The sequence below is a fragment of the Haliotis rubra genome, unplaced genomic scaffold, assembly GCF_003918875.1.
Source record: "Haliotis rubra isolate DU_JTF1 unplaced genomic scaffold, ASM391887v1 Scf126, whole genome shotgun sequence".
Taxonomy (NCBI): Eukaryota; Metazoa; Mollusca; class Gastropoda; order Lepetellida; family Haliotidae; genus Haliotis; species Haliotis rubra.
Window position 1 is genome coordinate 1,774,966 of NW_025765181.1, and position 23,181 is coordinate 1,798,146.

The following is a 23,181-nucleotide window of genomic DNA, read 5'->3' on the forward strand; positions in this document are numbered from 1 at the left end:
GTATCACTGAAAACAAAGCATGCGGGAAAATATTCATTCACAATTTCCTTGAGTCTTTAGCTGCCCTTAGTTTCGTATCACTGAAAACAAAGCATACGGAAAAATATTCATTCACAATTTCCTTGAGTCTTTAGCTGCCCTTAGTTTCGTATCACTGAAAACAAAGCATACGGGAAAATATTCATTCACAATTTCCTTGAGTCCTCAGCTGCCCTTAGTTTCGTATCACTGAAAACAAAGCATAACAACTTAGTTATAAACATTCTAAGTAACATCTAAGTAAAAATCAAACTTATATATACTATATATTCAATTATTTATACACGTCTACGAAATCACCGTCTACGAACCGGTCTGGGTTACGAATTCACCGCGTCTACGAACTGGTTTTGTCTACGAAATCACCGTCTCCCAATGAGAGACTACATTTTTGTAATAAATTCCAATACAAAGTTTAATTTATTTTTGCCATCCTCATTACTTTCTTCACTGGCTTCCTGAGATAATGTGAAATGAACACCACAAAGAAGAGTAGGCGCACTGCCCAAAGCGAAAATACGGCCAGTAAAATGTAAGCACTTCCGGTAGACGTTGCCATTTAAAACAAACAAATGAAAACAACGTTCCAACCTGAAGGCTAGCTTGAACCTCTAGCGATACCTTGTAAGGAAGTCATTGAACAATATACACAGGCAGCAAGACCTCCAAGTGGCATGTACAGTGTTACAACTGTCGGTACGTATGGCTAAAACAACAAATAAAAGCCTGATTTGCGGTATTAAGCAGCGTTTGGAATGAGCGCTCGATGACTAACATGAAGGAACGACCTGGATGTGGGCTCCCAACATCTCTCTGGTTTGAGTAGAATCAATGTTCCCTGATATATGATCTTGTAACCTCATTGTTCACATTTTGCCTGGACAACACGATACACGAAGACGAAGATAAGTCCAACGAAGACACGCCACTAAGCAGTCCATTAACTGGGTCAGTTCCGACATTATTGGTATAAAGAAGAAGAAAAGAGTGTAAATAAGACGGCAAAAAAAGGCATGACATCATATTCTCTACTGGCTATATGCGTCACAGCAGTTATAACTATTGTTTGGTTTGCCAGTTCAATTTCCACAAAATCTGTCAAAGCTACCACCTGAAAGCCGGTTGACAAGGCTGCTGCTTCATACAAAAGCATAAATGAGCAATCGGTGTAAATTTTACATACTTTTGTAGTCCAATGATTGGTAAAGAAAGAAACAGAACCAATCCAGCAAAACAGTGAAGTTTTAATTCAGCTGACCATGAAAGAAAGATGAGTCAAATTGGAAAGTCAGTAACGTGTATGACCACCGTTAGCAGCAACACAACTGTGCAACGTCTCCTCATTGAACTGATAAATCTCTGAATAATGTTTTGAGGCATTGTTTTGTGCTTTTCGTGTGTGATGTGCATGGATTTTGTTGTTGTCATGTGATGTGTTCGGGCAATCCATTCTTTACAGCATTATTTATTGTCTTTTTGTGGTATTAACAACATTTCCAACGTTCATTTTTCATTCTCAAAAACAATCCTATTACCATATTTCAAAATTTACAGGTGGTGCGTTTTCAATGATGTTCAGTATATGTCTGTTTGTCGCTCCCAGCACTGCTTGGAATACGACGGCAGCCTGAACAGATCGAGTCTGGACCATACAAACCTATGATGTGACACTGAACAACATCCCCAGCCTTCAGAATACATAGACACACAATCCACAATGTCATGGACTCTGACCACCCAATCCATAAAAGTGACCTTTTGTGCCCATGACCAGTTCCATTTCAGAATCCCTTCGTACCCTGAAAATCGGTTATTCGGTATTAGATCGGTTTTACAGACCATCTTCAAGGATAGGGTGATATTGGATTCCCCGATTAGGACAACATTTGACATCGTCTCATGTAGTACTACTGGATTTGTGTGAATGTGTTGTTAAGCACTCATAAAATCCTCATAGAAGCACACCTGGGTTCAGAGTATGACCTGGAGGTGAATAACTCCAGATACACACTTCATCATGTAGTTATTGGTGTAGAGGAAACAAGGAACTAGTCATTGAGAGCAATAGTCCAGCTATATGGCGACGGTCTGTAAATAATTGAGTCTGGACAAGACAATCCTGTGATCAACAGCATGAGCATCGATACACATTTGGAATACGATGACTTCATGATGTACAGGAGCAAGCAGGATGAAGAAGGGATTGCAGAAATATACTTACTTCAACTGACATGAGTAGAAAATATTTAATTATTAATAATTTATTTTAACACATGTTGCAATTGCTGCGTCCCTTGACACCTATCAACAACAACAAAAATAATTTGATAATGAAATATTATTTTAAAAACATTCCTAAATATGTGAAGGTATGTTTGAAATATGCATTGACTAAAGTGTAATCACTTAATTAATGACACGATTATTAGTTAAACTAGGTCAAAGCATGGTAAATATGACTACGAGCAAGTATCATTAGGTCCTTAGTTGCCCATTGGCGGGTTGCTATAGAAACTGGCCCTGTGTCCCTCTACCATCACGTTCTGAGCCCTTGTGACCGGTCAGTGAGATTTCAAGCGTTGACGGAAGTGTCACAATCTGACCGCCTGAATGAGGACGGAGGGACTTGGAAGGTAGAAAATAGTGTAATATATTTCACTTTCAAACCTTCGCCTCGAAACGTATTTTAGGTGAAAATTTGTTTCTGTTCTGTTATATCTGAAACGTTTAATAAATATTTTCAAATTAAATAATCATAAAAGTTGTTGCATCAGAAATAATTGGTTTTCGTTAGAAAATACTAAATAATGTTCCACGTTGTAAGGAATGAAGGAGAGTGAAAATAAGTTCGCACCCTCAATCATTATAATAACTAATATGACTAAAATAAAAATAGTTGACACATCATAAATAAACTAAAACAAGCCAGTGTAATAATGACATCCACGGAAGGAGGCGTCACTGCGTCCTTTGTCAGACAGACAGACAGACAGACTGTCTGTTTTTCTGTCTGACTACGTCCTCTGTAGGAGTGTGTGACACCTCTGGCACTCTTCAAACAACACGAGTCGTAGTGGCGTAAGAAAGGGTGTTTTATTCTCGCAGTACAAGTATGTGAGGTCACCAGGGGAAGGATGGCACTGACACCGGGTGGCTAGATCACATGGACATAGCTGATCATATTGTGACTAGCTTGACATATCTCTGACAAGTCCACATCACAAATAATGTTACATTCGCTCTTTTCACACAGTAGTAGTAGTATATTCTACTACTTCACTTAATCATAACATTCGTTCCTTATACATCAACATAAGTATAAACAAGAACATGATAATACATAAGTGATCGTCTAGGAGGAGGCATCGATTCTACAGGTATCACATTGTCACAGACCATAGGATATAACTTCAATCATAACTACCAGGTGAGTTATAGTACTGTCATCCAGTTATCAGCCTTGTGTTTGACGAATGTTTAGATTCACCCATTAACTGTCCACGGACATCAAGCCATAGCGAGAATAAGCTACATGCCAACACACATATAATGTTTTTCAAATAGGTTCATAGTTCTCAAGAAACAATGTATACAATTCCACCTTACACCATCATTGTCACTGTTGATTTACATCACTGTTTCCCTGGGTGCCGTTGTTCAAAACTACCTTAGCACTAAGACAACCTTAAGTCTATGTTAAGGTATGGGAGTTACGGTCACCTTAGCGTTAACACTACCTTAAGTCTACGTTAAGGTATGGGAGTTACGGTCACCTTAGCGCTAAGACTACCTTAAGTCTATGTTAAGGTATGGGAGTTACGGTCACCTTAGCGTTAAGACTACATTAAGTCTATGTTAAGGTATGGGAGTTACGGTCACCTTAGCGTTAAGACAGTTACGGTCATAGCGTTAAAGTCTATGTTAAGGTATGGGAGTTACGGTCACCTTAGCGTTAAGACTACATTAAGTCTATGTTAAGGTATGGGAGTTACGGTCACCTTAGCGTTAAGACTACATTAAGTCTATGTTAAGGTATGGGAGTTACGGTCACCTTAGCGTTAAGACCTACATTAAGTCTATGTTAAGGTTATAGCGGACCATATACGAAGTTAACTATGTTAAGGTGGGCCTTAAGATCGCTTTGTACAAGCACCCTGTTCCTGTAAGTCAGGTATATGTTAATACGTATGGGAGTTACGCTTCTTTGTAATCTTTGCAAATGTTTATTGTATAATACACTGACAGTAAGGTTTATGTAGTTCTTTATTCATGGGGGCGGTGGGGTAGTCTAGATGCTTCTCATTAGTTTAAAGCGGCTGACTCGTCGCGCCGAAGACCCGGGTTCGAATCCCCACATGGGTACAAACAAATTCTAGGTGTTATCATTACCCTAGACCAAACATAAACCTTAAAAGATCGAAGTGATATCTTAAAAGGTGGAGGAAATCTTAAATGGTTGAGGACCGGCGCAACACCCAGTAACTACAGACAGAAGCTGAGAGGCCAAGAGCCAAGATCCTTGCTGACCAATCTACTCAGTCCTGTTTCAGTCCATCAGTCACAATCATCACCTATCCTCGTATCCCTGGGTGTCGTCCCCACGACTGCAGCAACTTCTACGACACCTGCAACTACGTCGACAGTAAACAAAATTACTTCACCTGTGACCTCAATTATGTCAAGTATGCCACGTGTGAAACTTGAGGAGTTCTCTGGAGCTGCAAATGGCCAGAATTGGTGGCATGACTTTTCAAACCTTTCGAAAAGTTACTCCTTCATTGATGAACGCAAATGCAAACTATTACCATTTTAACGTGAAGGAGCAGCTAAATTTTGGTATCGGGAGCTAACTGAGGGAGCGCGAAATAACAAAGAATCAAGACGCAATTTGATCAACGCCTCTGACAACAAATGTTGTTCGTATCTAACTGAATATATTTTCAATGTATATTTCTCAGTTCCGCTTTCACGTGTATTATATTTTATATTTTAATGTATCTTCGCTTCTTTGTAATCTTTGCAATTGTTTATTGTATAATATATTGGTAGTACGTTTTATGTTGTTCTTTATTCATGATTCTCAGAATATACCAATTGTCCAAGGTTGTAATTTTGCTGTTTCATTATGAAATGTGAACACTGATGGGATACACTAATTAAAGACTGACCACTAATAGATGTTTTTCTTGGTTATTTTAAGGTGCGGTCCGAGGCTAATTCCCCGACAAGAAATTCTAGGTATTATAATTATCCTGCACCAAACTTAAACCTTAAAAGGTTATTCAAGGTCGAAGCGTTATCATTATTGTGGGCTCGAAGAATGTACGCACTAAAAGGTTGTAATAATATCTTATGGAGTTGAGGGGCATAAAGATAAGATATTCTTGTGTTGTTAGGGGTAACAAGGGAAGTTGTAGTCAACATGGTGTTAATACAAGATAAATCTTATGGATAACAACTTCTTGGTTTATTTTTCACAACGTTTCTGGGCTAGTTTTGCCCCTTCTTCAGGTGAATAATGGTGATAGTGAACAGTACAGTATATATATAGGCCTCCCCAGCGCCTGGTTCATCACCCAGAAATCATAGACTCTCAAACTCAATCTGCTTTAACCACTCTGCTATGTAAACACACCCTTGCCCCTAATGTAAAAACATACCCTACCATTGTATTCTGCTCTTTGATCTCACTGCATAGTTTGTACATACTTAATTATACCTCCTTTTCCCCTTGTATATACCCAATGTACATATCTGGCTTCCTGTACATCTATATATATACTGTACTGTTCACTATCACCATGATTCACCTGAAGAAGGGGCAAGAACAAGCCCAGAAACGTTGTGAAAAATAAACCAAGAAGTTGTTATCCATAAGATTTGTCTTGTATTAACACCCAAAGTGACAAAACAAGTATGATACCCGATATTGTATTGGTAATAATGGCAATGAGAAAATGTGTATTCGGTCATGAGGTTTAAACAGGAAAGTTCCCATCAAGAAGAGGTTCAGCTATTGTTTAAAAAGAGTTTCATCTTCCTTGACACTCTCTGCAATATACTTGAGACTAAGATGGGCCTTAATGACATTTGCCAAAATGTTGTACATCCTACGCGAATCTATGTTACCTTATGGAATAGAAATATAAGAGCTTTCTGAATTTTTTGTATCTCTGGCAATTGTTGAGAGAGCAGATGAATCCAAGAAATGTAGAAGCTAGATTGACAAAAGTTTAGAGATGTCCCCTTTGGAATTCGTACAAGATGAAAAGGCTGCTGGGTAGGAGAATGTTTCAGTTCATGAAGGGTAGTAACAAAGAATTTCTAAAACGCAAAAGGAACAAACAGTAACCATTCTGTGGCTGCCTTTACAAGCAGGCCCCCGGAAGGGAATCCTGTAGAACAGGGGGGAACATGCGTGTCATCTGTCAGTAGTATCTGGGGAGGCTGGGGTTTGGTAGCATAACGAAAATCACAGAGAGCCTTTACAGAAGATTGGATGTTTTGAAACAAGACAAGAGTACACGAAGGCATAGTTGTAGAATGGACAGCAATACGAAAGGGACACTGAATAGTATGTCATCATCGGATCAGGAGCCTATAGGAACGGTAAGTTCAAGAGGCCGGTGGACATTTTACCGAGACGTTAACTTTGGGTTTTGCACGATAATTGTAGCATTAGCATAATAATGTTGTGGGTTGTTTGCAGAATCTTGAAGCTTGTGTACTTTTGAGAGAGAAGATTTCCAATGTGATTTACAGTTTGTTGTACGATATCAGGAGGGATTAGTGACAATTTATGTTTGGCTAGATCAGAAATACCTACCTCCTCAAGTTGATGTTCTACAACATACATGCTGAATCTGGTCAATTAAAAGATATGTCAATGATACAAGGGTTGACTGAACAGACTGAACATTTTTTCTGAAGAAAGTTCAGAAAACTGAATAGCATCTTGGTTTGCCTTGACACCTTTTACTGCGTGTTGTAAGCGAGTATCAACGACTTTCGTGAAAGATGGCATATGGGCAGTGCTGTTTGGGGATGTTTGGAAGACTGATGTCATGTTTGGTGAAGGCATTTATGTATTGAGCAAGTATGTTCGAAGTTTCTGTTCCGAATAACGTCTTAGACTGTGAACTAACAAAGTTTACACCTAGTCCCTTAGAGCAAGGGGAGGAAGGACGATTGGGTTCAGGGATGAGTTTCATGATTTGTTGACATGTTGCACTGAGTTGAGTAAAACACTTTTGACAACATTCAAATGCATTTGAAACTGATTGAGGAATGGACAAATATTGTGGCTTTGGTGACATCCGCTCATTGATGGAATACATGCATCTGTTGGGAGCTTCTTGACCTCGTAGGTGCGGATCCAAAGCCCTGTGGCAAAGTGAACGCTGGAGGTTGGCTGGTAGGTGGGTCCAGAATTAAGATGTTGACTTGGACTCGAACACATGATAGGGTCAGCGAAAACAGTCAGTAGCCAAAGTATCATCAGACTCCCTGCAGTCCCTTAGAGAAACGAACACAATGGAAACCAATAAAACAATGATGACCTGGATATGCAAGATCTCCTTCAATAACATATGCAAATCCTAGTACTGATGCAACACAAAAACCATGTGATTTGAATGTAAGACCTGGGGTTATGTGGGATGAAAAACCTGAGTGTTGGTTTGATGAATGAACTGAGTATGCCACAGTTCTGTGTGAGTGACCGACCTGAGTGGGGGTTGAATGTGAGTCCTGTGAGTGAGTGACCTGGGTGGGGGTTGAATGACCGACCTGAGTGTGTCAGTGCAGAGTCCTGTGTGTGAGTGAGTGACCTGGGTGGGGGTTGAATGACCGACCTGAGTGTGTCAGTGCAGAGTCCTGTGTGAGTGAGTGACCTGGGTGGGGGTTGAATGACCGACCTGAGTGTGTCAGTGCAGAGTCCTGTGTGAGTGGACCTGGGTGACCTGGGTGGGGGTTGAATGACTGTGTGAGGAGTGTGTCAGTGCAGAGTCCTGTGTGAGTGTGAGTGAGTGACCTGGGTGGGGGTTGAATGACCGACCTGAGTGTGTCAGTGCAGAGTCCTGTGTGAGTGAGTGACCTGGGTGGGGGTTGAATGACCGACCTGAGTGTGTCAGTGCAGAGTCCTGTGTGTGAGTGAGTGACCTGGGTGGGGGTTGAATGACCGACCTGAGTGACCCTGGAGTGTCCAGTGCAGAGTCCTGGTGGGGGTTGTGTGAGTGTGAGTGACCTGAGTGGTGGGGTTGAATGACAATTTGACCTGAGTGTGTCAGTGCAGAGTCCTGTGTGTGAGTGAGTGACCTGGGTGGGGTTGGGGTTGAATGACCGACCTGAGTGTGTCAGTGCAGAGTCCTGTGTGAGTGGAGTGACCTGGGTGGGGGTTGAATGACCGACCTGAGTGTGTGACAGTGCAGAGTCACCTGTGTGAGTGAGTGACCTGGGTGAGGGGTTGAATGACCGACCTGAGTGTGTCAGTGCAGAGTCCTGTGTGAGTGAGTGACCTGGGTGGGGTTGAATGACCGACCTGAGTGTGTCCAGTGCAGAGTCCTGTGTGAGTGACCTGGTGGGGTTGGTGACCTGGGTGTGGGGTTGAATGAATGACTGACCTGAGTGTGTCAGTGCAGAGTCCTGTGTGAGTGAGTGAGTGACCTGGGTGTCAGTGGGGTTGTGAATGAGTGACCTGAGTGTGTCAGTGCAGAGTCCTGTGTGAGTGAGTGACCTGGGTGGGGTTGAATGACTGACCTGAGTGTGTCAGTGCAGAGTCCTGTGTGAGTGAGTGACCTGGGTGGGGGTTGAATGACCGACCTGAGTGTGTCAGTGCAGAGTCCTGTGTGAGTGAGTGACCTGGGTGGGGGTTGAATGACCGACCTGAGTGTGTCAGTGCAGAGTCCTGTGTGAGTGAGTGACCTGGGTGGGGGTTGAATGACCGACCTGAGTGTGTCAGTGCAGAGTCCTGTGTGAGTGAGTGACCTGGGTGGGGGTTGAATGACCGACCTGAGTGTGTCAGTGCAGAGTCCTGTGTGAGTGAGTGACCTGGGTGTGTGGGGTTGAATGACCGACCTGAGTGTGTCAGTGCAGAGTCCTGTGTGGGAGTGAGTGACCTGGGTGTCAGTGCAGGGTGTTGAATGACCGACCTGAGTGTGTCAGTGCAGAGTCCTGTGTGAGTGAGTGACCTGGGTGGGGTTGAATGACCGGACCTGAGTGTGTCAGTGAGTGAGTGACCTGGGTGGGGTTGAATGACCGACCTGAGGTGTGTCAGTGCAGAGTCCTGTGTGAGTGAGTGACCTGGGTGAATGACCGACCTGGAGTGTGTCAGTGCAGAGTCCTGTGAGTGAGTGACCTGGGTGGGGGTTGAATGACCGACCTGAGTGTGTCAGTGCAGAGTCCTGTGTGAGTGAGTGACCTGGGTGGGGGTTGAATGACCGACCTGAGTGTGTCAGTGCAGAGACCTGTGTGAGTGAGTGACCTGGGGTTGAATGACCGACCTGAGTGTGTCAGTGCAGAGTCCTGTGTGAGTGAGTGACCTGGGTGGGGGTTGAATGACCGACCTGAGTGCGTCAGTGCAGAGTCCTGTGTGAGTGAGTGACCTGGGTGGGGTTGAATGACCGACCTGAGTGTGTCAGTGCAGAGTCCTGTGTGAGTGGTAGTGACCTGGGTGTTGACCTGGGTGGGGGTTGTCCAAATGACCGACCTGACCTGTGTGTGTCAGTGCAGAGTCCTGTGTGAGTGAGTGACCTGGGTGGGGGTTGAATGACCGACCTGAGTGTCAGTGTAGAGTCCTGTGTGAGTGAGTGACCTGGGTGGGGGTTGAATGAATGATCCATTGACCTGTGTAGACATGTTGGATGTAGCGGATCTAGTGTCAGTGTCACGATTGTCTGAGAGAACTGATATAGAGGAAGTGTCAGTTTCTGAACTGGTTGCAAGGACTCTTTTAGTGTTTAAGTGGATATCTTTATTTGCTGGATTTACACACCCTGTTTCGAATTCCTTAAAATCTAGCGCCTTGAAGTTTGGTTTTGGACAGTTCGGGTACAGGCTCAAGCAAAAGGATAACACCTCTTTTGTTCCTAGAGGACAGAGGAACATCTACCTGGTTTACACCTACTACATGTTTACACCTAGCAAAACCTGCACTCCATTCAACCAAAGCAACAGTTATTAGACCTTCATGAATCTAAAGACATTTAGTTGCCAGACAGACTCCGGCTTTGTTCTCCTCTGAAATGTCCGTGCCTTGGGTGAGAGTGTGGTGGGGAGAGGAGAAAACATTAAACGTTTGGGACAGGAGAACATTGCCGGAGTTAATTTCAAGGGAAATGGCGCCTAATACTGAAAGGAGTTCACCTCCCACTCCTGTTATTTGACTAAGATGGGACTTATATAACTGTTCCCTAGTGTATCCTGCCTTGTGTAGTAAGCGAGTGAGTTTAGTTTTACGCCACACTCAGCAATATTCCAGCTATATGGCGGCGGTCTGTAAATAATCGAGTCTGGACCAGACAATCCAGTGATCAACAGCATGAGCATCGATCTGCGCAATTGGGAACCGATGACATGTGTCAACCAACCAGCGAGCCTGACCACCCGATCCCGTTAGTCGCTTCTTACGACAAGCATAGTCGCTTTTTGTGGCAAGCATGGGTTGTTGAAGACCTATTCTACCCCGGATCTTCACGGGTCCCTGCCTTGTGTAAGAAGCGCCTGCTGACACAGCTGATGGATGCACCTGTGTCAACAAGAGCCGGCGTCTTTACTTGCTTCACCTTTATCAGAACAGTGTTCTTGACCAAAGGAGCCACAAGTGAGGCCATAGGTGTCTCATGCCTAACCTCAGTAACCTGAGAATCAGGCGAGTTCCTCTTGTGTAGGTGCTCCATTCTGTGGATAATAAGCACTGAGACGAACGCTAAAATAGTGTCCTAGCGTGATCCAATAAGTAGGGCGGTGGGGTAGCCTAGTGGTTAAAACGTCACGCCGAAGACCCGGGTTCAATTCCCCACATGGGTACATTTCTGGTGTCCCCCGCCGTGATATTGCTGGAATATTGTTAAAAGCGGCGTAAAACTAAACTCACGCACTATTGCAATAGGTACAGACTGTGTGGGCATGCATAATGGTTTGAGCAATACATACCACAGCCATGACATTTCTGTTGGAGGTGAGGTGGCACTGGTAGTCGTGGACGCCGTGGATACTGCTGCTGAGGTTGTGGTTACTAACGCTTTCGGAAGTCAGGTAGTGACAGCTGTGTGGGCATGTTCTTTGTGGGCGGACATCGGTGGTGGTGGCTGGTTGGGAGGTGGCAGTTGTTGCCGCTGTTGTTGTGGAGGATGTCTTCGTCTCAGCACTGGAGGTCTGTTGCTATGGAAGTCTTGTCCAGTAGCGACAGAGGCAGCCTGCAGGGTTGAGGGCGTCGCCTTGGTTATAAAGGTGGCGACCACGTTTCTGAGCTGGTCCACCTGCTTCAATATTAACATCAGCTGAATTAGCTGTCAAGGACTCATAGCACTCTGAACTCTCGTAATATAGCTACTGTCGGTCTCGTCTTCACACGCGGTATACTTGTGTTGGGTTGACAGGTGATGCTGTTGACGTAGTTGCAGGTGTCGTGTAAGTTGTTGTAGTTGTGGGGACGACACCCAGAGACACGAAGGCAGGCGATGATTGTGACTGATGGACCGAATCAGGACAGAGCAGACTGGTCAACAATGACCTTGGCTCTTTGCCCTTCAGCTTCTGTCTGTAGTTACTGGGTGTTGCGGCGGTCATCTAGTATTTCGTCCACCATTTATAATATCGCATTGACCTTTAATAACCTTTTAAGATTATGGCTGTTTGGTCTAGGATAATTATGACACCTAGAATTTGTTGTCGGAGAACTAGCTTGGGACGACACACCTTACAATAACCAAGAAAAGCATCTATTAGTGGCCAGTCTTTATTCGGTGTATCTCATCAGTGTTCACATTTCATAATGAAACATCAGCAAAATTACAACCTTGGAAATTGATATTTTCTGAGAATCGTGAATTAGGAACACATAAAACTTACTGTCAGTGTAATATACAATAAACAATTGCAGAGATTACAAAGAAGCGAAGACACTTATTATTGTGTGGGAGAAAATTACACAGGATGTAGCGCAACTGAGAAAAATGAATTGAAAATAATGAGATAACTCTTCAGTAAGACACGTACAGCATATGTTGTCAAATACTAAGATAATCTTACATTATCTTTCATATTAATGAAGAAAGTACAACATATAACCTAGCTGAATACAACTTAAAACGAATATCAAGAATACACATATTTTACTATATATGTTGCCAATTGTTGAATAATGTTACAGTACCTTTGATATCTTTGAAGAAAGTGACTGGTAGGCTTCACTTTAATCTCCATACAACCTAGCAGAATACGACTTTAACTGACAAGTACAAGTAAAGATGCACAAATTGTGATATAAAACATAAGTTAAGACCATACAATGATTGAAGTGACTTACCTAACATAACCAAGAGAAGCATCCATTAGTGGCTGGTCTTAATTCGGTGTTTCTCATAAGTGAAATACCCCGAATGAAGGCCGTCATTTATACCACCGCTCGTGATACGGTCGCACGTTCAATGGTCTCGTCACAATACTTACAATGCTGCTAATCTACACTCCTGACTATGTAAATGTTGAGATTACCTCGCAGCTTTGAAAGACATGAGAATACAGAAATGGCTGAAATTATCTAATAATTTACTCGGAAAGCGTGTTATAATCGGGTAATATTTACATCTCTCTCCGGACATGTAGTCTTAACGATTAGAACATATAGCTTATCAAGTAAACTTGGCAATCAAGACGAGCGTATATCGACACTGGTGGTTATAGCCTTGTGACTGAACATGCATGTAGTCTTAACGCTTAACAGATAACACTTATTAGCTTAAAACTTGGACATGAACGTCAGAGTATATCAACACTAACTGAGACAATCTTTAAGGGTTCACATTGTTGCGTAATATTCACAAAATGTGTTGTTTTGTTCTATTTTGTAAAGTCACAATTATCTTATAAGATGAGGGTTGAGTGAATCGTGTATGGGGTTGCGGTCCGATACACAAGGAAATTAACCACTCACTGCCCACTGTCCAGGTCTTATAGATGACCTGTGGTTTGTCCTAGATGTAGTCATTCGCCCATAACGCTGTAAACATGACACAGTGATGTCCTAAACAGACGTCGACGTCACCGTCTTTGCATGCATCACTGAATACTGTTACTTGACATAAGACATGCGTCTTAATACAGGTAGAGTCTTCATCTAGCGGACGTAGGTTCAGGACCTGTAGAGTGGCTGGGATCACAGGTCAAAGTGTCACAAGTCCCGTGAGTCTACCAGTGTGCGAAAAAGTAACTGACCCGCTAGCCCGTGAAGCCCATTTCTGGTGTCCCATGTCGTGATATTGCTGGAATATTGCTAAAAGCTGCGTAAAACTAAACTCACTCACTCTACCACTCCGGTCGTTCCTTAATACCAATACAAGCATACAGTTTTAAAATGATACTTATTGACATAACCAGAATGGACATGGACACAACTTGTTTTCTTACCTCTACTATGATGTATGGCCGTGAAGCCTGGGCTATTGTGAAATGTTCTGAATTTGGAAGAATTCACTTAAAAAATTGCAGGCGTATTTTGCAGATCAATGCCAAATCATCTGCAGTCGCTGTATACGGCGAACTTGGGAGGTACCCTTTATATATAAATAGATATATCCGTGTGCTACGTTATTGGTTTAAGTTATTACACAGTGAAAACTGTATACAGTGGATTGTTTATGGTTTATGTTTAAATTGTCTAAATAATGGTTAAAAACCATGGTTACGTAGTGTTAAAATGTTTTTGCATGAACTTGGTTTTGGGATGTTTGGGAATTTCAAGTGGTAAATGTTGATAATTTTTGTAAAGTTGTAAAGTAACGTCTCTGCGAACATCTACTCATCGCCTTATGATAGAAATTGGTAGATACAGTAATATTCCAAGGGATGACCGTATTTGTGATTATTGCAATAGCCAGGGTAAAATCTTTGTTGAAGATGAGTATCATTTTATCTTGATTTGTCCTAAATATTTACAGTTTGGAAAGTTATATATTAAAAGCTTCTATTGGGTTAGACCAAGTGTTTATAAGTTTATTTCACTGCTTAGATATTCCAATAAATCTGCCTTGCGAAACTTAATTCATTCATTAATTTAATTCTCTAATGATGTAAGAACTCAAACACAATACATTGTCCAGCCTCCATAAATTGACTGTAAATATATCCTATGTCCTTTACAGGCCTGTACACCATGTGTTTATGGGACGATGAACACATTTGTTCAAGTCCAAAAATAAATTCGTTTCTTCTTCTTCCCACTTTCTAAATAGCGTTGTGTATTCACGTAAAGGTAGTTGTATGACTATGCGTGTACATAAGCTTAGTTTGCAATAAAAATAAATAAAGGAGGACTAACTATATTTCAACACTGAAATACCTGCATCCGCGTACCAGTTAAACATTTAGGGTACCCAGCGTTCTGAACAGAGGCATCAGGAATTCTGGAATACCAAAAGTAGCTGACACTGTCATTGAAAGTCCAGGATGACTTCTGTATGTCCTCACGTGGTCCAGTGGATGTAGTCGCTGCAGTTTGCTATGCTGAATTATGTCCCCTAGCTATGCCAGCATCTGCTGATCGAGGCACGATCTGACTATGTCCCGTAATTGCAATAATTGGCTATTTAGCGAAATTCGCACGAAGTCACCCAGTAGGGATTAGCGTTTCTCCAAGCTGGTGACTTCATAAACCGTATTTTCACAGGTGCAAATATCACCTGAATTAGAGGTGATCTCAAACTATTGGTGTTATTGTACGTTTTTGACGGACGGGGATATCACTTCATACGTTAAGTACGATATGTTTGCTTGGGAAAATGTTGGAATAAACGCTATAAAACGGGGTCAGTATTTCAAGGTTGGGTTTTTGAATCACGTTGTTCTGCACATGATTTCGTTTGTCATATCACACAGCTAAAGACGTAAATAAATTCAAATTTATGATTGATAATCGGTGTAACGAGTTCGATATCTACGTCATTATCATCACCTTATAGTTACCCAAGAAAAGCTCAATAGGGTTGAGCATTCATTTCTATAACCATATTTTTTGTAAATATATATATGTGTAAGGTGTGGGTGAGTACGGTTTTACGCCGCCTTTAACATTACTTCAACACCATAAGGACTGTATGGAATTCAATCATTGTCCTATACAGTGTCGTACTTTATAGGTTTCTTATTCCGATGATTTTTCACCATGAGTTCAACATAGTTTCAGATGGTCTGAAGTTACTGGCGATATCCGTCAGGACGACACGAGGGTCGTGTAGATTCGGGGATATCTCATGTTCTAACCTGTCTATGAAGATTCTATGATAATAATTAATTTTAAGCAGAAAACAGTAATTGTATTTTTAACTCCTATCGAATATTACTACAAATGGGGAGGACGTTGATAATTTATACATTGTAGCCTAATCACGCCCTTACCAAAGCTGTCCGGTATCCCTTTTGTTTTTCAGATGACCCCTACCTTCCTTTTTATATTTATCACACCAAGCACTTGGTCATATGAAAGGTAATTAATGTATTTCGTTTGTTAATCGATAGGTCAATAGAAAAACAGTCTTGAAACATTCTGTCTTACCTGAAGGGGAAAATGTGTTTTCTTGCATTTCCGAAGTCCTTTATTTGCATTCGCCTTTGGTTGGCATTCACAGAATACACTCTTTCTGTTCCAAACATGTAACCGTATTTGGTACCATTGATTTAGCAACACGATATGGAATGACTTTTCTTTTGGTTATGGGTGCGATATGAGGTTATTTCAAGGAAGTGTATTGTTTTCGCTCTTTGTAATCAGGCGGCTATGCATAATTTGTTTGGGTCATATCCGGTTAAACACAGTAGTATTTTCCGTCTTTTAGCCCGTTGACTAACTCTAACTGACACCGCGAGGTGGCGCAGTTTCATTATGACGGCAGGTGTTTCCCCAAGATATTTTTAACCGTATGGTTTTCACAGAGAGCGAAGTTTCTACAGCGTTGGGAATGTCAGCAGAACATATATAGAGGTAACAAACAAAAACAGGTATATTTCTAGACAAGTGAATTGTACGTGTGATCACTTACTTGTGAAAATCTAACGGAAATGTTTTGCGTTTCGCCAACATAGGTAAACAGCAGTAAACTTAAATTCGATGTCCATTTTTATTTTCATTTGGTTTACTTATGAAAGCCTGAAACATATTTAGCGGGACCTAACCAGCTAGAACCAAACTGGGGGAGTAGTGTTTGAAAACTTTCATAGCATCTGACAAGCAGTTATCTCGGCCCAGCCAAGCGGCTTGATCAGTAGGCAAAGGGAGACGATAGGCTTCGGCCTTCACTGTCACCCGTCATGACCAGTTTCGGTCTGCAGAACATTGGATTGTACCGACTGACACGTCGTCCGCCCCATTGCCCTTGTTCAGTCAGCTGCTTGAAATATGGAAATAACATTTCACCGTGCTCTGTCATCTTCTTTGAAAAGTATCCTCGTATTATGGGTTTTTGGAAAAAACGTTTCTTTAGAAACGTTTGGTGTCACTAATCACGTGAAACATCTCACTAATTTTTAAAACACGACATTATCATGTTTATCAAAAAGCAAAAAACAAGCCGTCGTTTGAGTCTGTGTGACACAACATGCCTTGTTATAGCACACATAAACACTGCTTTCCAAAAACATGTAATCCAACAATGCTCAAATTTAGCTCACTAGACTAGACCATTTGTTGAGCTTAGTACTGTGATTTTATTCAGACTTTGAGTCAACTGACTGAACTGTTTTATCATGTGAGTGGTTAAGTATAAATATTAACCATCACACCTTTTGTAACATGTCTAATACAAACAAGATATTGCTTGTCTAAGACATGTGACCTATGGCAGAGAACATCTGCACGAGAAGTTGTGCTGTATTCTAAAGGTGCTCCTGAAATTGTTTAAGAATAAGGTTATAGGCTATGTAGGGGAGAGACTGAAACAACTTTGCCCTTTATATTATGTGTCAAGGAGTAATTCAAGTGTTTCATTTTTGAAAATATCCAAAAGAAATCCGTCCCAAAAATGTGTATAACATTAACAGGGAAAGTGATTGCCATTGGTGATGAGTCGAAGACTGTTGAATGTGTCTCATATATACGTATTTATCATTTCTTTGTATATTTGTCTATACTAGGTACTCAATGTACACACCCTGGTATACTTTGACAATAATCAAGATACTGTTGATAGATTTTGAATAAAGGGATCTTTGTTTTCTCTGACTCCCAGTATAGCATTGGTTTTAGTGTGCCATGTTCCAACTATTTGCATGACTGTGGTATCCACAGTGAGTGTGGACAATAATTAGTGGTCATGTCTGTACTTAACTGGTCCAAAATAACATTTGTAGATTTACTTAACTATCAATAGAAATTTCACTGGCCACTAGGACCACTGCAAACTTATCATTCAGTGGTCCTGATGAATTTTTACAAGCCAGGGACCACAGGACCAGCATAAATATTGCTCACTGCTGAGCCCCAATGATGTCATAATGAATCATTCTGATTTGTTCAGTTACTATTCTGGTGAGCAGTACAGACTAGGGATGCAACCGCCAACAAATCCAGAGTAAGGTGAATATGATAGATATCATAAATATCGGGTAACAAGTACAAATATCAGGTAACAAAACGATAAGAAGTTGATAAGTTATAGTCCTTAGATATAAATTATAAGTATATAGCCTTTGACATGTCTTCACCATGTTGACAGTGATAATTTATCACAGAAATGACCAGATACCATGTACCACGTTGTTGTCAAAATATATATATAAGGTTGTTGACTGTTATCCTGCCTGGCTTGAATTTATTCCATATCTTGCTTTGACAAAACATGGTCAGTTTCAAGTGAAAACACTCCTTTTTCAAACATTTTTGAAAATATGATTCTTGAGGTCGTGAAATAACAAACTGAATTTATGGACGTGTGTGGTTCACCAAATACGTGAGTGAATCATAAGCCCCAGTACACACAGTTTATTTGAGTTTCACCTCATATGTAAATGTAATAGTAAACAGTAAGTTGTGTTAAGATTATATAAGAATCATGATCAAACATACCCATTCTGTAAGAGTTAAGGGGGACTTGTGTACATTATATATATATATATATATCTTCAGGGAGAACTTTGATGAAAAGTTTTCTTTAGCTTCGCTGCATGGCCAGCAGTATTCATTTTATAGAAAGGGAATATTTTAAATTTTATTTCCTTTCCTGCTGCGCATTGTCAATGTGAGCTTAGGGGATGCACCTTGTTTTGGGGTCCTTAACCTGTTGTTTATGGACGCCAAGATTCTGTCCCTCAAGCACCTCGCTTGTCCAATGTATTCTTCATGACACCCTTGGCATATAATAACATAAATAATATATGTTTTATGGAGCAGTCCATGTTAGAGCCGCATATGAAATAATTGTTTCCTGTTTTTGAACTTTATACATGAAGTTTCATGTGCAACAAGGTGCATCCCCTTAAGCCACCACATTGACAATTGGCGCGAGCAGGAAAGGAAATAAAATTTTAAAATATTCCCTTTCTATAAAATGAATACTGCTGACGCCATGCAGCGTAAAGCTAAAGAAAACTTTTTCATCAAAGAATTGTGTCCATCGTTAAATAGGTAACTTTATATATATATATATATATGAAATTTGAAAATAAGGAAAAAGTTAAAAAGTGATTATCTACAGATACCTAATCTCTTGAAAATATTAAAACAGTTTTTATTATTGGTAATTTGCTTAATATCTCAGGTCAATATCTGACCTCATACATAAATGTTGATAGTACTGGCTTGTTGCTCTAACTTCTGTGCAGTTGTTGTATGCAGGGTCCCAATTGTGTAAATCAATGTTTTGCTGTTGATCACTGGATTGTCTGGTCCAGATTCAATTATTGAATTTATTCTACAGACCACAGCAATATAGCTGGAATATTGCTGAGTACAGCTTTAAACAACAAACAAACATATACTGGATTTGATACAAATGCTTGCATCTCATCGTTATGCTGGAAACCTGTGATAATCCGTGTTAGAATTCAGCTTCCCATGCTTGTCCTAAGAGGCCACTAACGGGATTGAGGGAACTCACTGACTTGGTTGACACGTCCCTGTTGCATAGATCAATGTCCATGCTGTTGATCACTGGAATGCCTGGTCCAGACTCGATTATATATAGCTGGAATACTGCTGAGTGTAGTGTTAAACAAAGAACAACAAACAAACATTACTGCTGGAGTTCACATGGTTCAGACACGGAAATTGCATTCTCCTTAGGAAAAGGTCCATGAACAAAAGGATTGTCCACACAAATGTATTGTTTATTCATTGTACTGTTTCCGGACTTGTTCTAAGGTTTTAGTTGGTGAACATGAGAACTTTTCGCGAAAACATACCTAACCACAATTTACTTTGTGGAAAGGTTCTCGAGCATGTGTTTCGCCACGTGCGGGGTTCGAAGTGAAAATATAGTCAGTTCAATTTGATACGTTGAGTAGGCAGCACTCCTAGAGATTGTTAGGGGTGAAACCGTATACCGTGGTATTAGTAGAACCGCAGTATTTTGCCTTTGGTTGGTATGCCGTAATGCAATCCCAAAAATCGGTATTTTCCGTTTTTGTACCATCATTTCTATCCAATCGTAAAAAGTTTTATTAATTCAAAATAAGAAAGATTATGGTTATATATATATATTTTCCCATGTTATTAAACAATGTAAGCTTTGGCTCACAGGTGCTTGTAATGCTGAAAATGATACGTCCAAAGTCCAACACTCGTTCACTCATGTATTATTTTCAGCAACACAAGCCCCTGTGGTTTGGCTTTTGTTGTCATTTTTCTGCATTATGATCATATCTCATATAACGAACCGAAACAGACCGAACCAAAGGCCTTGTACCGCAATATGTACCGTACCGTGGTAAGAGTGTACCGTTTCACCCCTAGAGATTGTTAGCTAGTTTTACCCATTTGGATGTTAGATTTTGTAACGTAAGCTTAGTGAAATAGAAAGTTAGGAATTTAAGACATTGTAATTTAAATGTAAATGTAATCAAAGGTAGATTAAAACCAATATTAGATTGTGACTTAGTGGTTTTGTTTAATTCCATAGCCAGTCCATACAGGTCTCTTTCCATTAAGAATTAGAACAGGGCCATGTAGGGCTGGCGATCGTTATCACTTAAAGAAATCACTAATCGTTAACTAAATATCGATCAATTATTGATAAATATCAGAGAAGTAAATAGTCAAAAAGAACTCAGGATACTTTACAGAACTGGTGAGTGGGAATACATTTATTCATGGATTACCGGCGCGGTGGGGTTAGTAGTTAAAGCGGTCCCTCGTCCGGTAAGTAAGGCTGGTCACATGACTGTTTACACGTGAAAAGGGAGGTAATTTGTGGGTGAGTGTATTTTTACGTCCGCTTCTGGAACTTCAAGGGATTCAAGTGTTCCACAACCATTCGAAAGGGAAAGGGAGATAAGCAAAAGATCATGAGTCAGGATAAGTATAAAATATCAATTTTACTTGAAAATTACATATTTCTGGAATATTGCTAAAAGTGGCGTAAAACCCAACTCACTAACTCACTCACGGATTACCAACAAAAACAGTGCCATGAAGATACTTCACAGGCAGCCTTTGAATATATATAGACATAAAGTTGTCTATTATGTGTGTAAATATAACTATATTTCACCTAATTGTTTAAGAATAATATTATCAACGCCAATTTTCATATCGATAATCATTGCTATTCTTCCCATCAACAATATATTCAGTCATCAATCATTTTGGCCTGTCCTATGTAACAGTCACCATATGGATGTCAAATTGATAAATCACTAGAATAGGTGTGTTAAGTTAATAATAACCGACAGGTCGTCTAGCGTTCACGTTACGCCTCTGACTGATAACTATGTGTGTAGGGAAGGAATGGATTTAACTAGAAAGATCTGAGGTGACTGCCCTCCCAGACATCTGGTTGCTTGCAGCTTGTGTGTTAAGTGATAAAGTACCAGCTGTTCTGATAAAGAAAACTGTGTGATTAAAACCATCTTGTTCCTGTTGATCCATCTGCTGGATGTAAAGATATGAAGCATGTTACACCTGCCTTAGTTCCCACTGGTATAAGCAGGCACACACACTCATGTATGCCTATCACTGTGTAAGTGCAGTAATCTAACAATAGGACCACCACTGTCTTGTGTTTTCCAGCGTTATGGGTGATAAATACACCATGGACACAGTCTCGGGCTATACCTGATGTGTGGACAGTGGGCACTGAGAGGATATATCATGCTGACCAAGCCTAGTTACTCTGTCCCCGTTACATGATCAAGTCAATTCTATACTAGCTACCTGATGTATCAGGACAGTGTTTGTGTTGTAAATATTGCTACACTGGTTACTGACCATGGTCAAATAGTTCGTGCACTACTGGAAATATTTCACAATGAACTATGCTTAGAAAAGTATAGTGTTTTCTCTAAGAAATTCGGACACTTGACCTTGGTTAAGTCCGGGTATAGCTGACAAGGCATGACCTTCAAGGGACTGTGCAAACTTAAAGCAGATACCGACAGAGGCATTAATAGATGTTAGTGTTTATATCTCACAATGAATGGTTGTCCGATACTTTGTCTCCTGTACTTGAGTCTTGCTAAATCTACTCAAATAAAAGCCCCAAAGAACTATTCTCTTCATCATTTTTCTGGCACCTGTGTATCATTACAAATGCATGCAATATATTGTTGCATGTATTGCAACACATGAATCATTGTGACAATAAACTGTGACGTGAAAGCAAGATATCCAAGATATAGCAAGAGTGAGTGAGTGAGTGAGTATGGTTTTACACCGCTTTTAGCAATATTCCAGCCATATCATGACAGGGGACACCAGAAATGGGCTCCACACATTGTACCCATGTAGTCTTGTATTTAGAAGCTTAGATGCTGTCCTGGAATACATGTTTGGTGAACAATGGTAGATCATCATGATTATATGGGTCATTCTGTTTCAGTTCTTCTAGAAATGGAAGAAGACACAATACCAAAAGAAAACAACAATCTGCTGTTGGGTCATGTGACTCACGTCATCGACCCATCCAACTTCTGGATCCAGATTGGGACAAGTAAGTCATGCATTCTCCCTGAGATCATGTCAGGTGACTTTCATCCGTAGGTCCGTGAAACAGGTGTGCATTAATGTTCTGTGAGGGGGTTGTTTTTACAGGGTTACACTGTGTTTACAGAGGGGCTGTTTGAGGGCTTGAGTCAGCTAGAGGAGGAGGTGCAGGAGTTCTGTGAGGGGCTGTTATTTACTGTTGCCATGGTTACATTGTGTTTACAGAGGAGCTGTTTGAGGGCTTGAGTCAGCTGGAGGAGGAGGTGCAGGAGTTCTGTGAGAGGGGCTGTTATTTACTGTTGCCATGGTTACATTGTGCTTACAGAGGAGCTGTTTGAGGGCTTGAGTCAGCTGGAGGAGGAGGTGCAGGAGTTCTGTGAGGGGCTGTTATTTACTGTTGCCATGGTTACATTGTGTTTACAGAGGAGCTGTTTGAGGGCTTGAGTCAGCTGGAGGAGGTGCAGGAGTTCTGTGAGGGGCTGTTATTTACTGTTGCCATGGTTACATTGTGCTTACAGAGGAACTGATTGGGGCTTGAGTCAGCTGGAGGAGGAGGTGGTGCAGGAGTTCTGTGAGGGGCTGGTGTTATTTACTGTTGCCCTGGTTACATTGTGCTTACAGAGGAACTGATTGGGGGCTTGAGTCAGCTGGAGGAGGAGGTGGTGCAGGAGTTCTGTGAGGGGCTGGTGTTATTTACTGTTGCCATGGTTACATTGTGCTTACAGAGGAACTGATTGGGGGCTTGAGTCAGCTGGAGGAGGAGGTGCAGGAGTTCTGTGAGGGGCTGTTATTTACTG

The 23,181-nt window shown here is 41.1% G+C and overlaps 1 protein-coding gene across 1 annotated transcript in view; it reads left to right on the forward strand.

The window, feature by feature from the left end:
- Window positions 1-16,138: 16,138 nt before the first annotated feature.
- The window catches only part of LOC124266487, a 37,817-nt gene continuing 30,774 nt past the window's right edge, over window positions 16,139-23,181 (forward strand). Inside the window, exons 1-2 of the mRNA XM_046701285.1 lie at window positions 16,139-16,234; window positions 22,281-22,391. Of these exons, the coding sequence (XP_046557241.1) occupies window positions 22,292-22,391 (100 nt within the window). The 5' untranslated portion in view covers window positions 16,139-16,234; window positions 22,281-22,291. The remainder of the gene's footprint in view (window positions 16,235-22,280; window positions 22,392-23,181) is intronic.